At 38.1% G+C, this 18,975-nt stretch overlaps 1 protein-coding gene across 1 annotated transcript in view; it reads right to left on the reverse strand.

The window, feature by feature from the left end:
- The window catches only part of LOC122804309 (galactocerebrosidase-like), a 503,531-nt gene that overhangs the window by 427,784 nt on the left and 56,772 nt on the right, over nucleotides 1-18,975 (reverse strand). Inside the window, exons 2-3 of the mRNA XM_044074100.1 lie at nucleotides 10,624-10,692; nucleotides 10,347-10,410 (exon numbers count right to left, since the gene is read on the reverse strand). Coding sequence (XP_043930035.1) covers nucleotides 10,347-10,410; nucleotides 10,624-10,692 — 133 coding nt within the window. The remainder of the gene's footprint in view (nucleotides 1-10,346; nucleotides 10,411-10,623; nucleotides 10,693-18,975) is intronic.

Raw genomic sequence — 18,975 nt, forward strand, 5'->3', positions numbered from 1 at the left:
GATAAATTCTAAAGTCTTACAACAAAAACACAGGGCAGTAAGTGAAAGAAGGGGAGAAATCGAACGCCATTACAGAAGTATTAAATAGAGAAAACTACAAAGCTATTAAGATAAAGTTTGTCACGGTTAGAAAAGTATAGCAGAGGAAACAGAACAAAAATACTTGAAGATGGACGTAATAAAACAATGCGCAGTATCAGAATGGTTTACCTTTACATGTGCGTATTGCACACGGGCGACCGACAATTGTTCGAAAGACAGTTTGCAAACGAACGGAAGAAGGTTCGAATGTGCAATGTGCGAATGCACAGTGAGATTCGCTCATTGCACATTCGACATTCTGGGGCAGATTGCACTATAGTGGGGAGTTGGAAATGGTTCCTTTCCCCGCTGTAGTGCGATCTCGGAGTTAGAATAATAAAGTAGGGGGTGTGGGAGGCGCACACTTTATCTAATTTTGTTGTCGATATTTAGGTTAGAAACTCAGCGAATCGGCTGTTCGATTTGCTGCTTTTCGAACATTAACAACCGTCGCAGTTTCCAGTTTAGTTTTTTTCGATGTGAATATATGAATACTCGCACAAGTGTGATTCGAGATTATAAAGGTAAACCTATCAGAACAGATAAGGATCTACTGTGCACTACTGCAAATAATAAACGGAAAATAACAGCGCAGGCAGAAAAACTTAGAAGACATGCAGATAAATATAAAAGGAAAAGTACAAAATAAGCAGTTTACTGCTAACCCAAAAAAGGTTTATAGAGTACTGGGAAGCAAGGCAAAAGGAAATGAACCACCACCAAAAAAGAAATGAGATAAATTTTGGAGAAATATCTTTGAAAATCCTGTGGAACATAAAGATGCTAAATGGACAGTAGTAGTAAAAGAATAAGTTCAAATGTACAAGATATGAAACTGGATGAAGTAACTGCCAGAGACAAAGTTAAGAAAAGCTCTTAAATGGAAAATCCCAAGCCCAGATGCAGTACCTAACTTTGGGCTAAAAGTATTAACATCTTTACATGAAGGTTTAGCCATGAGTAACTATGTATATGTGTACCCTGACCAGACACCAGCCTGCTTAACAATAGGAAAAATGATACTACTAAAGTGTAAACCTGCAAGCTATCCTAAAAACGACAGACCAATATCTTGCCTTCCGAAAACAAACTATACATATATTGATGCTGACAGAGTTTATAGTCATTTAGAAAAAAACTCAATCATGGCAATAGAACAAAAAGGTAATAAAGTCATATGGAACAAAGGATCACTTGTTGTTAAATAAAGTCATTGGAGAACTGTAAAAAAGGGAATAATCTAATCATGGCTAGGCTATTTGACAGTATTCCACATTCATGGATAAAAGAGTGCTTAAAAATGTACAAGATACACCCCATTTTAGACTTACTTTCCGACCATGAAACAGTGGCAAACCACTATGCAGTTAAGCTATGATAAAGGACAAATTATTTGGTCTACTTTTACTCACCGAAATAACACTTGTTCAAATCTCAGTCAGCTCCACTTCAGCAAACTTCCATTCAATCGAAATCAGACTACCAAACTTTGTTCCCTGGGAAACTAACCACTTGGCCACCAGGGAAAAAAGTGAATGGAAACAAACCCTCCCAAGTGGGGGGCTTCAACCCCCACATTCATGTGGGGGGGGGGGGTTGCCCCCACCGCCCCTAACTAAATATACTAACTCTGAGATCGCACTACACTGGGGAAAAGGGCAAAGTTCACCCTGTTGGCTAAGTGGTTCCTTTCTCAGTGAAAGGAATTCAGTTGTCCGTGCTTTCGACTGAATGGAAGCTCACTGAAGTGTTGTCATCTGAGATTTGAACAAGTGTTATTTTAGTGAGGAAACGTAGACCCAAGGGATAAAAATTCAAAGGGGGATATTCCAGGATGACTATCACCGCTACTTTGTCTTGCCCTTAACCTATTAAAGTTGTCTATTTAGAGAAGGTCACAGCTACAATATTTTGGCTCCCAGAATACAATGACGTGTAAAGACTTGCCTTCTTTTTGTAGATTTAAAACTATATAGTTCATTAGATGAGGAACTGAAAGCACAACTGCAAGTGGTCAAAACTTTTTCAGATGATATAAGAATGTTATTTGGTCTTGATAAATGTGCAAAAGCAACCTTTAAAGCAGGAAAGCTGCTGCACCAAGAAAACATCAGTTTGGGACAGGAAACGTGATACCAAAAAACATCAGCAAGACGGAATGTATAAATATTTCGGGAACTGATGAAGGATCAACAATAAAACATGAGCAAATGCAAATAAAACTCAGTAAGGAATATTTTAGAAGACTTAAATTTAATACTGAAAACAGAGCCGACATCTAGGAACAAAGTCAAAGCATAAATCAATTTGCTCTTCCCGACTAAGTTTTGGAGTGATTATCTAGCACTTTTTGGGGCCTGTCAGAATGGACAGGAAAACAAGAAGGATGTTTCATGCTCATGAAATGATTTATAAAAATCAGTACATTCCAAGATTATACATTCCTTGTTATGGAGGAGGTATGGGCCTCCTTGAAATTGATTGTATGTACAGATTTGCAATCATGGGACTGCATATATATCCGCTGACCACACAAGACCCAGATGTAGTGAAAGCTTTGAAACAAGAGGAGAATAAGTCTAATGACTTCCCTGGTTAGTTTAGCAGAAGCATATCAGCATGAAGAGGGAGTGGAAATCAAACCAGAAGATGATCAAAATCAGGTGGCAATTGAATGTGCCAAAAAAAAAAAAAAAAAAACAAAAAGAATACAAGGGGAAGGATCAGATGAAAAGGCAAGAAATGTGGAAAATACATAAATATAGATGCAAGTATAGAAACTTCTTAGAACAACCTCATGTTGATCAGGATCAAATGCAGGAACGGTTAAGGAGAAGTGAATTTAAACCAAAAGACAACAAGTTAATATTGGCAGTCCAAGATAGTGGACTAAGTACACATTGCAAAGTCCATTGAACATGTGGGAGAAAACAGACAAATGTAGGTTTGTAAAAGTGAATCCTCCCAAGTGAATACCTACAAATCGCAGCTGATGCTCTGGCCTACCCAGTATCCATCTTGATTAACCGATCTCTGTCAAAGTTACGTTCCCACACTGTGGAAAGTATCACATATAATTCCCCTCCACAAAGGCAGACCCTCCACAGAACTAACCAATTACCACCCCATAGCTATTCTCTCTCCACTCTCCGAAATACTAGAGAGATGCATACACTCTCAGGTCTCAGACTACCTCCTTACTAACAACCTCCTTTCCATTACTCAGCATGGTTTCCGACCAAACCATAGCACCACCACTGCCATAATCTCCTTTACTAACACTATCCTTCAGCATAAAAACAATGGCCATCTCTCCTCTGCTACTTTCCTAGACCTATCTAAAGCATTTGACATGGTCCCACACAAACAACTTATCTCTGTCCTCAATAACCTATCCTTCTCACAATTGGTCACCAACTGGTTTCACAGTTACCTGTCTGACTGCCAACAATCCATTGTATGGCAGAATGACACATCTCCCCAACTACCTGTCTCCATAGGGGTTCCCCAAGGATCCATCCTTGGACCCCTACTCTTCTCCGTTTACACCAATAATCTAGCCTCTGCCACCAAACATGGCACACTCATACAATATGCAGATGACTCTACCATCATCTGCTCAGCCCACTCCCTACCAAAACTGCAAAACGTCACACAGGAAGCCTTTTCCTCTGTTGAAACATGGTTATCCAATGCCCGATTAATACTCAACCCAAACAAAACTAAACTACTCATCTTCCAACCCACCAAACATACTCAAAACAACTGTCACTTTAACATCACGGCAAAAGACAACACCACTATATACCCAACTGAACACACCAAATTGCTAGGAGTGGAAATAGACAAACTAAAATTTGACATTCACATATCCATGACTATAAAAAAAAGTCCACAAAAAACTAGGAGCGTTAATCAGAAATAAGCAATTTCTCACCAAAGCAGCAAAGATTTCAATAGCAAATCCCCACCTTATCTCCACCCTACTTTATGCCTCTCCAATATATACCAACCTAAGGCAATGTGATCTAAACAAGCTAGAGACCTGCTACAACAAAATTGCCAAATTCGCCACAGGGGCATTCTACCGTAGTCACCACTGTCTCTCACTTGCTGAACTGGGCTGGCTTGAACTCCCTCACCTCCTTCAGTGGTATCAACTCTCACTCGCCCACAAACTAGTAAACCATCCACTAAATGTCCCATCCCTCCAGAATCTACTCCAACCCTATCGCACCACCAGACCACTAAGATCCAGCAGCAAAAATCACTTGCAGTTCACTAAAGCCATTAACTCTGCTGGTGAAGCACTATTCTCTTGCGCCATAGCCAAATTATGGAACTCACTCCCACCCACAATTACCTCCATACCATCATGCAAACACTTCAAAGCTTTACTAAAAGCGCAACTAAAAACATGTTGGCTATGCCCTTGCAACTCCCACTCTAATATCATCCACCCCATCCAACCACTACCTTTCTTTCCACTCCACTAACTACCCTGATTATAGCAAGCTCAGATGCTCATAAGCCAGTACTTATTATACAGCACAAACTTCTTCTTCTTGTAACATTTTGTTAACGTCTGGTATGCACTTCACAGATAAAGATTCTAGTTGTCTACTGATGTTCTATGTTCATCTGTAAATATGTTCTAAGTAATTGCTATGTAAATTGTTATTCACTATGTAATCCAATGTATATACTGTCTGTTTATTTTAACTGTGGAGCTTTTCTCCCCGGGCCTCCGCTGAAAATGGACCTACGTCCAGTTGGACACTCCCGGTCAACAAATTTAAATAAATAAATTAAATAAATAAAACAGAATTGGAACAGTTGCACATCTTGTTGCTGGTTGTGATGTACTAATGGCAGAACTGCATACTGAAAGGCATAATAATGTATTAAGACTGTTGCATTGGAGATTGTGCAAACATTATAATACTGAAGTAGCTAAAAAAAACAGTGGAAACAGGAGCCACAAAGCAACATAGAAAATGTAGTTTATATCACATGGGATCATCCATTACCAACAGTTCAAAAAAAAAGACGTGAGAAAAACAGATAATAGTAGTCCATGAAAAGAAAACAAAAGTAGCACTGATCATTGAAATTAGAACATCCAGTAACTCCAGTGTCTTACTTACAGAGAGAGACATCATAAAATACAAGGATTTGCAGGCAGAAACAATAGCAATGTGGAAGACGGATATCCAGACAGTTCCAGTTGTAGCAGGAGCAACAGGTCTTATAAAAAAAAAAAAAAAAAAAATTACAGTCATACTTGAATACATTACAGATACATGTAACTCCAAATGGATTGCAGGAGTCGTCATTACTGGGCACATTGTGGGCGTTGAACAGCACTTTTAGCTAACAAATACTGAAACAATATTAACTTCACAAACTTTAATCATACTTTGACTAGGGAATTGGTCCATTCTTGTCATGGTATTAGAAATTCAAAAGACTTGAAGTTAAAAAAAGGGGAGGGGGACTGTCAGGTCAAAGACAACGGCAGCCTTTGGATCAGACACAGACTCTCCCTGGGCTCTCAGATCTGAGAGCTCTGAAGCTATAGGATGAACTGGAGAGAGATAAGAGTACATGGGTGGTGGAAGGAAGGCTCACTGATCTGACAAGAGACAGATCTAATAACCTCCATCTGAATTTGAGCTCTAAGAAATTTCCTTATATCCACTTCGGCCTCAAAGACTTCTGGAGGATCTCATGAATGAGGTAGTGGACTGCTGCCTCTATTCTCTCCTCAGCATAGTTTGAAGAAAGAGGGAATGGAGCCGAGGAGATACTGGATCAAATGTGAACTTGGATGAGCGAGTTCATGGAGAGACTGAAAAAGCAGTTGGATCAAAAAGCCGTTTAGGTAACTTTACTAATATGATAGTCTGAGCCAAGGACTTAGGATCCAAAGGATTTCTTTTATGATCTGAAGAAGCCAGATTCAAAGTTCTTCAGATCTTCTTAGGAGACTCCAAAAGAAACACGATGGAAGTAGTCTTTCGGATACAGAGTAAGGGATCTCTTTTGAGACTCCAAACTCGTCTTAGAGTGTTTACTGTGAGTTCTAGCCCCTGACAAAGATGGAGGCAGCTGTCCCTTAAGAACCAGTTTGATTCTCCGATCAGAAACTGCTTTAGAGTTGAACGCAGCACAAATAGAGCAATCAGTGGAAAGATGTACTGCTCCTAGACAAACACACTCCCTGTGGACATCAGAATTGGGAATTTTCTGCCCACGGTAAGTGCATTTCTTAAAGCCGGTTGGTTTCTCGGCCATTACTAGCTAAATATAGAAAAAAGAAAATAGCAACTTTTTTTAACAGAAAAACTACCAGCAATGGTTGAAAGGATACCCTTAAAAAAAGGGTAGAAAAGGCAGTGTAAAAAGGGATAGACTGGTACCAAACAATGGTACAAAAGAGACTACCAATAAGGGTAAAAAAAGGATGGTTAGAAGGATGTAATGGAAGAAAAAACATAAACCTGAACATCTTAGAGGGAGGTAGCAAAAGGTTAAAGAAACTATTACTGAAACAGAAAAACTACTCAGAAATCTCAAAATGTCTAACTATCTCCTGAGAAAGGATCCACATTCATGCGAGATGGTTGCAAATAAGATATGAGGTACTGTAGGGCTAGCTGGGGCAATATGGGTAGAAGGAAGAGCTCAAGAGTTGCATTCGAAAGTCTGTAATATTCAGTAGGGTTGGATCGGAGGTTGAATCCATAACCCAAACATTGAGGAAGAATGAAAAGACAACATTAGATCTAGAAAGAAATTACAGAAAGTCATTAAAACAAAAATTAATTTGGATGGTGCAGTGGTAACATTGTCGCCTCACTACAAGAGGTTCTCCAGTTCGATTCTCGGCTGGGGTGAATACTGTGCAGAGTCTGCATGTCCTCTCTGCATTTGTGTGGGTTTTCTCTGGGTACTACTGTTTCCTCCCATGTTACAAAGACATGCATCTGGAGCATTTCTCCCCAGGCCTCCGCTGAAAATTGTCTTCATTCCAAGTCGGACTTTCCTGGTAAACAATTGTCAAATAAATAAACAAGCAAGCAAAATACAAAACAGAAAGAAAATCAAGAGTTCCCTACCCACTACAAATTATATATAATCAAGTGTGCACATATGTGGATAATACAAAAGCATTACCCTGCTAATTATTTAGAGAATACTCTTCCAAGCTTGTGTTTAATACACTGTACCATAAACTTCCATCCATGCTTTTAATTCACTAGAATGTATTTTTAAAAAGATAAGATGGTGGAGTGGTGGTATGATCATCATTGCTGCCTCATACAGCTTTATTCCTAATTTCATTTTTTGTCTGGGGTGCCTTCTGAGCAGAGTTTTTGCTAACTGCACATTTGTTCCATACTCCAAAGAGGTCTCTTTGGTGAACTGACATTCCCCCAAATTGCCCACAGGTGTTCAAGCTATGTGAAAATGAGTGAGGATTGTGCTCCTGTATGAGGCCAGTGCCCTTGTTTTAATACGTTTCTCAGCCTTGTGCCCAGTGAGTGCTAGATGAACTCTGGCTCTTGTGATCCTGAAGTGGATTAGGCAGGTAAATGGAAAATGAAGAAGTGGGGAAAAAAATGGAAAGGACCACTACATTGGATCAGTCTGTTCTGCCTAGTTGATCCCCAACTATTATGGGCCAAGCAGACCCCAACCAATCCTCTAAAACTAGCTTCTTGTACAACCTTGCATCAGTATTCTCCCATTATGTCTTCTTGCTTTAAAAATCCTCCTTTTAGCACCAGATAATGCCTCTTCAAGGCTACAACTGATAAAGGTGCGACTTGGAAGAAATGGTATATATTCTACAGATTACAGGCAACTTTACAAGTTATATCCAAATTATTTTTCTGTTATAACATTTTATTTTCCGTTATCTCACTCAGATGTTTTATTTGTTAGACAGTATTAACTTGCTATTACATGGTTTTCCAACTAAAAATAAACCCACGTTTCTATAGAAAAAGCTCAGACATGCAGATATGGTCAACATTTGACTACATAATTGAGTGTCTCTCACTTAACTTTTGATCTTGCAATCCCCCACACCCCCCATCTTCTAGAACCTGTTTATGCCAAGGTCTGACCAAAGAAGCTTATTCATAAGCTTGCCAGCATTAATAGTTACAGATCAGGACCAGCAGTAGTGTTGGGAAAAGTGAAAAGTGGAGGAGGACCTTAAGACAAACAGAGTACCACCAACCTTATACCATTCCTGGTTTGGTTTAGTTATGGAACAGATTTACATTGCCAAAAGAAAGGCATATAGGAGTGAATATAGAAAGCCAGAGATGAAAGCTGCATGCCACCCATGGCCAAGCAGGTGGGACAGGTGCAGGTTATCTCTGGTCATGCAGGTAGGATAGTCAACGACCTTATCCTTACATGCTGACCTACTTGAAGGCACCAAATAAAGTCAATTGTTGAAATCAATATTTTGACTATACTGAAGCATCATTCACAGTGAAGGCAGGATGTTGCTCAAGACCCGCTTCATATCAGCCTTGGAGGTATACTCCAAGACCTCCATTAGGTTTCTCTTCATGTAATCCAGAGATGAGCATCTCATGTCATCCACACCTACATGAACAGTCATATCATAGGTGTACCTGGGGTGACCCTAGACATATGCTCTATCCTGCCTCTTAAGAGGCAGTTCACAGGCACCCTAGATTACCAAGCCTGGTTGGTCTCACTATGGAGTCACCAACTGCTAGGAGGAAGATCGCATTATAATTCTGAGGCAGCTGACAGACTTTCACCTCAGAGGTCCACAAATAATGGGGAAGAGACTAAATATCTCAACATACGAAGGCTTGTTTACAGAGGTTTGGCATGTAGCTGCAAGGTGGGTTCAGGCTCGGAAAACCTCCTGGGTGGTGGTACATATATGTTTAGATGAGAGGCTAGCCTCCAACTTAAGTAGGCATTTGTACCTCTCACATGTGAACTGTAGTGAAGGTATACATAAATGATTGCCAGTGAGCATTAAGCAGTTAGATCACTGCCTCAAATTATCTAGTGCTAACAGACTGGCAACAGAGGGTGATTAAGTGGTCTGTGTTCCTATTATCCCAGAATGAGGTGAGTTGGTGGTGGTGTCCAATGTGCATTAGGCGGACTAGAGAATTTGCTATACTGGATAATTCCAAAACTAGCAAAAGGGCTACATAACTAGCAAAGGGGCTACATAATACAGAAGGAAATGTATAAATATGCATTTATTTATTGATATTTACCAAGAAAGTCTGACTGGGTAGGGGACCATTTTCAGTGGAGGACAGGGGAGAAAAGCTACACAGTATTACAACATTAAGAATAATTTTACAATGGTCATAAAATAACACAAAACACCAACAGTTTAAATAATTAGAACAAATTAGACATAACATGAAAACATTGGTTAAAAATAGATACAAGTTAATATTGAGAAATTTTTGCCAATTTCTAGATAAATTAAATGTAAGTTAGTATAGTAATGCTTTCTTCTCTTGTCCTACCCTATGTTACCTTATCAGAGCTGCAATATGAAGTGAGAGGAAAAGCAGGCTTATGGTATATTTAGAGAGAGTGTCAGTGCAGAGAAATTGATAGAATTAAAAAACTGAGTGAAGATGGGAGAGTATGGTGGTGTAAGGTATGAAGAAATATTTGTTCACATTTAGAGATATAGTTTATTCTGGTGGTGAGCAAGAACAGAGCCAGATTTTTGCTAGGAAGTCAACAACATAAGAGGTGTGTTCCAAGCTCTTTATAACAGTAAGATCCTATTTGGCAGTGCCTAGTTAGATGCAAGGGGTTGTGGTACTGAGAGGAGAGAGTAAGATGATGCTTGGTATAGTGAAGCAGTCCAACTCAGCAAGTTGGTGAAAGTTGCATCTATGTGCAGTATTTTGCCCCTTAGCACTCTCGGCTCTAGTGTGCAGTATGGCACTCGGTATACATTGTGTTAATCTGCATTACTTCTGCAGCTTCATTAGTGCAGTACTTGGTATATTACTGAACTGGATTACAGGACTTGAGCCAACATACAACAAGCATTTGTAGCTGAACAGCTCCTCAAAAACTAAACTTAAACACCTATTTTTTCCTGTATTCTAAAACATCTTCACCCACTATTTTTTTCTGGAGATAAAAGCATTCACAATTTTTTCTGTCAAAACAATTCTGCAACAAGTTTCTGAACTTGAAGAAAATTGCTCGTTCTGAACACCTACCTGTAGTCTGAGCATCCCCTCCAATCTCCACCTTTAAGATATGCAGTGAGGCACCAAAGTTGGGCTAAAAAAGAAAGATATTTCAATTTCTGTTTTGGATTGAGGCACTTAAGTAGAAGTCCATTAACAATTTTTTTAAACACTGACACTGGTCCTAAAAATTTAAAGCTCTAAGCAGAGATGCTATTAAAAAACAAATATGATGTTTTACTCTACAAAACATCATTCACTGCTCATCTTTATGCAGCCCTTAAACTCTGACATTGTGATTGCTTACCTTAAATAAGTAGTCTAAAATCTGACTCTGGTACACTTGAGGATAGTTTACAAGTAGCCGGGATGTTGCCTACAAAGAAAAAAAGTGAACTCATTTTGAGGAAAAAAGGAAACTGCTATGTGCACTTTAAGTCTAGCAATGGTGGCTCAACTCATGTAAGAATCATTAGTAGCTGATTGCTAAAAGAAATATCTTTAAATATTTGAAAAGATTTGAGATCATTCCCACACAAAAATCACTCTTAAAACAGAAAACGCAACAAATTAGTGTTTTTTTCTCCTATCTACGTTACCTTAGTTTTCATTATTTATTTAGTTTATTGTTTTTTTTCTGCATTTTGTAACTTTTCAAATGCTCGTAAGGTACCACACATTGTTATGCTACCTTTCCTCACAACCATTTTTCTAGGTATACAGCCACATGCTACATCTCCCATTCAGGTGTACTCACTATGCTTCTTTGCTATCTCTTCACACAGTTTCCTAATGCACAGCTTGCACCCAATATGAATTGCCCTGCTCTGGGTCAACTTCATATGGTCTCATGCCTTTGCAGAAGTGGCATCTACAAAATTTCAGGCAGCAAACAAAATCAGGATCTTAAGCAGCTGCATGGGGAAGAGAGGTTTTCTTTCATTCTAGTAGAACTACATCCATCACTGATCACTGTACCTCCCCGTTTCTCTTCCAGGATTTATGCCACAGAAATAACATATTTCAGTTGATATTGCTCAGTATATGCACTTCTCATTAGATGACTTTCCCAGCACTCAGTTTTGATCATATTTTCCAGCCAAGTGTACCAAATACTAACAGTCAGGTCCTGTGAGAAATAAAAATAGTAAAAAGGAACAAGCAACAGAGAAACAATATTTTTGCAAAACTGTGGTGAGGTACGATGGAAGTAGCCAAACAGTCAAAACACCAAAAAGAACAAAGCATAAAAGTACTCAAACATCTGAGAAAAGTCTACACGATTATATAAGAATACCAGAACTGCGACAACATTCCAACATGTATGGCCCAAGAGTTCACATGCAATGTCACTGATCCAGATTAAAAAGCAGTCTGGCAGACAAAAGGTTCATCTAGGGATAGTCAGATCTCGGACTTACTTCCTTGGGTGGAGGTCTGGACACCGGATGTTGCCCAGTGGAACTAATACCATGATGTAAAAACGGCAACTAACATGGGTGACAGCAAGAGCAGGATACAGAAAAGACACAGTGAAGCGAGAATTTCATGCATGGTGCTTAAGTGCTTGAGACTGTAAGCTGAGGAAATGGGTGGCCCAAAGGAATGCACGCCAGAACACAACATGACAGACAAAAAGGCTCAGGCACTACAACAGGTTATGTCACTGCCCAAATCATTTTGGCAATATCTACTGATGGAATGTGGTTCTTGATCAGCAAATATTCATGAGATCAAAACAAACAGCTAGACAACAGCCAATATCTGGTTATTAAAAGCAAGTGTCATCAAGAATCATTTCAAGATCTCAGACCGCAATACAAATTATTTTCCATTCTCCACACCACCCCCTCACCTCCAGTAAGAAGGGCAGAAGAGGAAGGTGTAGCTCAGAGTGACAGATGGGATAGTGGCATGGACCAGCACTGCCTGTCTTTATCAGGCTGAGCTTCAATCAGCATTCTCCCATCCACTGAAGAATGCAGTTCAGCCATGTTCAAGAATGGTAAAATCTGCCACAGACTTCTGGGCAGAGGAGAAGCTGAGATGAGCAAGACTGAAAATTCCTGTACTTTATAGGACCTCTAACTGGCAGCATTAACACCATGTCCTGCAAAGGTACCAGAAGAGAGATCTGGGACACCCTGCACCACACTGGATGATTACTAGAGAAATTAATACCCTGAGGCAACCCACTGCAAGAGACTCAAATGGTAAGAGGCCAAGAATTTGGGAAAAGTGCTAGAAAGAGCTAAGGTGTACCATAAATATACCACTGTCCACAGTGCCAAAAGCCATTGGGAGAGGTCAAGAGGGACTATGATGAAACAACAGTTGATCTCCTGTAATTAGGTCACCTTCAATCTGAAAAAGGCAGTCTCACTGCTGGTCTTCAAATAAAAAGACTGATATGAGTAAGTTATAAGACTTCATGAAGAAAAGCATATGTACATATACTACCGTCTCAATAACTATGCCATATAAAATAGTTTGGAAATATTTTAGTAAGTCCAGGTCCAAAGGTGGTTTACTGAGAGGGAGGGTTATCAAGACCTCTTAAGTAATGTAAAATCCTCCATTCCCAGTGAAAACTGAAATCTAAAAATAAAAAAATAAATAAATAGCTGGTCCTAAATAGTTAACTGATGCAAGATTTTCATCAACCTTGGTGGACCAGGATCCAGCCTTCCAAAGGGAGGGTACAATAATGATTATATGACCTTTAAAAAAAATGTAAGGAAGGGGTTCATGAACGTAATGTGAATTGGCCCAACAGAAATCCGGAACATTTGCAAAAGATACACAGCAATGCCATGGGGGATAAAGAAGGATTATCTCACCTTAGCAACCTTGTCTATGAAAAATCTTTACACCTTAAACAAAAAGGGATCTCTCCTTTATCCATTTAGAGTGCTACCAGATGATTTGATGCAGTCAAAAATTTCACTGGACATAAAACAGAAAATCCTTCAAAATATTTCAATTTTTTTAGTATGCTGAAAAATAAGCATCCAAACAAAACTTGTCCACAAGCCGCCATGAGCTCCTTAATTTACATTACAACCATCATTCCAGGCTCTGCAACACACAGAAAGATCACTGTCAAACCATGACTCGAGGCAAGCAGTACATTTTGGATATGCACTAGCTAGGCTGACAAAATCCAATGTCCATCCGAGCAATATTACAGGCAGTGACTGGATGGGCTGGCTCATCTGCAGATCCTTCTAGGACCTGCTCCATTATAGGTAACATTGCATCACTATTGCTGTTATGTAACGCTCTGCAATTGTTCACCTCAGCAGTAGGTGGTAATACCAGTTAAGAAGCTCAACATTAAAAGAGCCAGAAGACAAGTCTGGCCTACAAAAATAATTTCAATTCTATTCAATATTCCTTAGTCTTTTATCCAAGCAGCAAAATAAAGTCCAATGAATTCCCAAACGTGTGCATAGCAATGGCAGCTGAAGGTACAGCTGTCCAAAAAGTTTAGATGTTCCACAGAGAATTCAGTAGTGTCATTAAAGGAGCCAAACCCCAACATCAACCAAGATTAAACAGCTAGAGCATTTCTGCACTAGTTTCACAAACATGCTCAAAACCACAGAATGCTTTGTAATATCTGGGTGGAAGTTCATAGCTGCACCAAAGACATGTCAAAGTTACTGATGCTTCCAACGTTCACTTAGGAAAGGGTGGACGTGAAATAAAAGGCTACATCACATTTGCTCTGGATAGGGCTGTGAACATCATGAAGACCCAGAGGGATTGCTATTAAGTGAGGTCCGAAACGGTCATTTAGCCATATCTCAACGATAAGCACTTAACCGCATGCAGTACATTCCAAACAATACACAGTTGGTATAAGACTAATCTGGCATTAAAGAGGACAGACAGTGCCTTCTTCATGACCTAGGGGGAGTATGTACTGCTTAAAGGTTGGGCATGGCATTCTGACTCCCAAAGTACCAAGAGACGTTAGGAAGGACCCCTTATCTGAATGGTGCTTCTCCCTTATACAGCAACTACAAATTCTATTCTGAATGTGGTCATGCAACAAACCGCCTTCAAACCCCTACCCAGTGACACCCGGTGGCCTCCAACAAGGAAGGGATTCTAAGTGATCTAATACTGGGGGGGACTTTGCTACTCATGCCATGCACAAGTTAAAAAAAAAAAAAAAAAAAAACACAAAGTAAACTGTTCATGACCAAATCCCCCGACTTTTACCATGCCATCAACTGCTTTCTCAGAGAACCAATTAGCACACTTCTCATTCCTACAGAATCTTCTACATCGGTTGTTTGATGTTTCTCTACTACGTTTTGATAACCCAAACATTCCCAAAGGTAGTTGTCTCTAAATGCCCTATACACATGAATAAGGTCTCCTCTTAAATATCTATTCAGATACAAGTTTCAGATATTTTAGTCTTTCATAATAACTAAATGTTCACATCCATGGATGCTCTTAGCAAATTTCTGCTGCACTTTTTCCAGTTTACTCATGCTTGTTTTCTCATAAGGCTTCTAATATTGTTATTCCATACAGAAGTTGGGGTCTAATATAAGTAACAAACAATGACTTCATCAATTCTGATTTCCTAGAAATTAGAAGTCTTTTTTATACAACCTATAGTTCTATAGCTATCATTAAACAATCAGTTGAGATGATTAGAAAATCTCAAAGCTAGATCTACCCATATACTCAGGTCCTTAAATGAATATACACTTTCAAAGGTCCTTAAATGAATCTACAATTTCAAACACTGTGCGCTGTATTAAATATTCAGCATTCAGTTTTAGGTCTCTCAAATCTTCAGTCAAGTTCTTTTGCAGACATGCCCGATCTGTAACACATGCAATCAGTTTACCTAACTTCAAATTATTTGCATGCAGACTGTGGAACACCTCAAATGAAAAACATAGATCTGAAAGATTCAATCTAAACATGTAATGGACGTAGGACAGAGTCCTGTGGGACTCCATGACTGTACCCAAGAGTTTCACCTAATTGCCATATGATACTTATGTCCTACTTGTAAGCCATGCAGCTATCCATCTTATCAAAATTACAACACCTAGTTGCCCTAAATTATTCTTTAGTGCTTTGTGTAGGACCCCATCAAATGCCAAAGTTAAATCTATGTAAATTAGAGCACCGCGCAAATTTTCATTAACAGCTATTATATTGCTACAGATCATGTTACAGGTGGTACTAGATCTATTTTCAACATATACTGATTTATGGTTTCAAGTCCCAACCTTTCAAAATCTGACAAAAGTGTATCCAATATTACTTTCTCCATTACATTTCCACAACATGAAAACAGACTTAATGGCCTATATGACTTCGGGCTTGCCCTACTACCCTTTCCCTTAAAAGCAGGTTTAATAAGTGCCCGTCTCCAATCGTCAAGAATTTCCTCATATTTATATGACCTAGTAAAATAACAGACATAATGGGAACTGTAAATTCTTGCTGAAGAGTTCTCAGGTCATTACTAATTCCATCCCCTCCTTGTGCTTTGTTTGGATTCAGTTTGAAGAATTCTTTTTCAATATAATTTAATTTGATTTCAGTATCTGAGGTTACCTGGATATAACTAAATTATCCCCTTTATAAATCCAAATTGTTTTGCAGAAGATTTTGTAAATATATATATATATATATATATATATATATGCATATATATATATATATATATATATATATATATATATATATATATATATATATATATATATATATATATATATATATATATATATATATATATATATATATATATATATATATATATATATATATATATATATATATATATATATATATATATATATATATATAAAACATCTGTTGTGTCAGAGAATATATTTTGCAATCCACACAGTGTATATATAATTTTCTTCAAATTTTTCTTCATCTTGTCTCAAACTATGCTTATTTTGTTTGTTCAGCTCGTTTATTTCAGTTTTCAAAGTTGTAGTTTGACCTCCTTTTCCATTTGTTATACTTTTGCCTCTCATCTTAATCAAATATCTTGTCCTTTTGGAAATATATCTATCCTCCTGACATTGTATGCCTGGATCCTGATGTTAAACATTTTTTTTTTGATTCTTTGCATTTAGACAAAAAATTTTTCAAAACTTTCCACATTCCTTCTGCAGTTTTTCCTCTGAATGCATCACTCCAGTTAGTTTTATATAGTAACTGTTTTGCTTCCATATAATCTGTAATTAATCATCTGTGCATTGGGTTTAGATTTCAGTTTGGCAGAATTATCCAGCAGCAAATCAACCTTTATTACCCATCACTGCACATCAACGATGGTAAAAACACATCATGAAGTAACAGTCATTTCTTCAGGAACACGAACAGTGTCTAGTATGTTTCATTCACTAGTAGGTTTTTTTTCCCCTCGTGTTTTATGCAAGAAATATATTAATTCCTCTGGGTCATCAGCACTTGACGTTGGTGGTCTATACACTTCAACAATTATAATTTTCCACGGTTGTCTTTATTATCACAATTACACAATCTACAATATTGGTATTATCACCGAGCATGTAATAATCACAGGTCTCATAACTAACTCATTCCTGTAACACTTCCACGTGTTTTTTTTTCTTTTTTGCTAGAATATCTGTTACAGGAAAAACATTTATACCTTGACAGGACAGGTTTCCAGTCATTGTTCTTTAATCACGTTTCACAATCATCATCAATCTTGAGGGAAAGTAAAACATTTCCAATATAAATGCTCCTTGCATTAACAATTTGGCAAAATCCTGTCTTGGTTTATCAAATATTATAAAATATCTGCTGGAAAAAATATTTTCCCTGATCATGACAAATACACACCATCCTGTCTGCACACGTGTGCCCAAAATTAGGCTTGGATGCTCTACAAATTTTCATTTTAAAAAAAGGACTTTTTTTGTGCAAGTATTTAGCCAAAAATGTTTTAATTCACGGTGACATGACTCTCCTTTCTATATGTGATTTGTGAAAAATACAACCTAACACCTGTACAAGCTATGCTGAGAGGTCTGTAAGCACCCTACGGTCAGTCAGTCTCCTTACGGGTGAGATCATTTGTACAGAGATGTACAAAAACATCCTTATATTAAGGCAGTCTAAAGACTGCCTCACATTCAATATTTTTGCTCCTGGCAAGCATAACACTATTCAATGTTCATTATCTTCTCTGCAAATGCAAGTATCAATTCCTTTGATAACTGAATCTCCAATTACAAAAATATATTTTCTGACTCGATCTGAAGAATCTTCAACTTCTAATTTCAGTAATATCTGCTCTATCGTTACAAAGGAATGATGATGATCATCATCATCAGTCTTATGATTATATGTTGTATATGTATATAGCTGTAATTATATTACAAAGCCATGTCAAACCCAGAATTAATGGACATGCTCCACCTCAAAAAATCCAAGTCCCTTAGAGCTACATGCTCCAGGGACCTAAACCTCAGCACAAAAATAAATAGGACATGCTGGAGGGGCAGATTTCCCAGAGGCTCCCCTCACTCTGGAATAGAATCCCAATTCATGTTAGACATAGCCCCTCGCTGACCCTCTTTCAAGCAAAATCTGGACGCGTGGATGGGAAATCGCAAATTCACCCCTGGGATCTCTTCTGTGTCCCTGCTAGACAGAGACACAGCAAACTAATCTTAAAAGGGTACCTTCTGTGACCTACTTTACAGAGGCACAGCAGGCTAATATAATAGGGAGGCGGAAGCCAAATACACTCTGGCTAGGCTTATAAATGCCATAGGGCATATAGCCTAGTATCTACCTATGAATCCCACTGTTTTCATTGCTTATTACATTTGTAAGCATATAATTCTCATCCAGCTGGCTTTGTACATCTACACCTCAAGTCATTTTTTTCTATGTCTGTGTTTCTTTTTTTTTTTTTCTTACAGTAATGTTCTTCAATCCTTCCACGTTCAGTTTTGATTTCTTCCTTTTCTCTTTCTCTGCCTCTTTTTTTCTACCTTCTCTTTGGGAAAAATTATGTCTTTATCTGTAGACAAAGTTTTCTGATACTAAAAATGACACCATTTTGTTATAACAGTTTTCTATGCATTCTCTTTGCTTCAGAGACATCTATCAGTTTTTTTCCTTCTTTATTTGTTGGCAATGTCCTTTCTTTCTTTGTTTCCTTCTATACACTCTGAATCCTCAGATTGCTGAATACGTGTATCCAGAATTGCAAAGATATCAGTTTGTCAGTATCATTATCTTGCTTCAAAGGAGTTGCATGATCTTTACAGACACTAGACACACCCTTTCCTAAATGTGCTCACTCTGCTGCTTCCCAAGATTATTTATCTCAGTATAGACATTAATACATGTAACTACAGTTCTCCAAGCCGTGCCAACTAGTTCCTTTTCTTGATTATTTTATCTCACATTTGTTAACCGCGTTAGTCCAACTAAGTTTGCAAACAAACCCATTTTCAGTGGAGAACCAAGGGGAAAAAGCCACAGCAAACATAAGCAAAGATAAACATACAGGACAAAAACTATAAAAAAACAATGCAAATATGAAATTAATTATAAGAAAAACAAAAGAAAAATTACAAACATTAATTTATGATTTATAATTATGAAAATTATGAAATTAACT

Source organism: Protopterus annectens, chromosome 6.part0 (genome assembly GCF_019279795.1).
Source record: "Protopterus annectens isolate FY-2018-M chromosome 6.part0, PAN1.0, whole genome shotgun sequence".
Classification (NCBI taxonomy): domain Eukaryota; kingdom Metazoa; phylum Chordata; order Ceratodontiformes; family Protopteridae; genus Protopterus; species Protopterus annectens.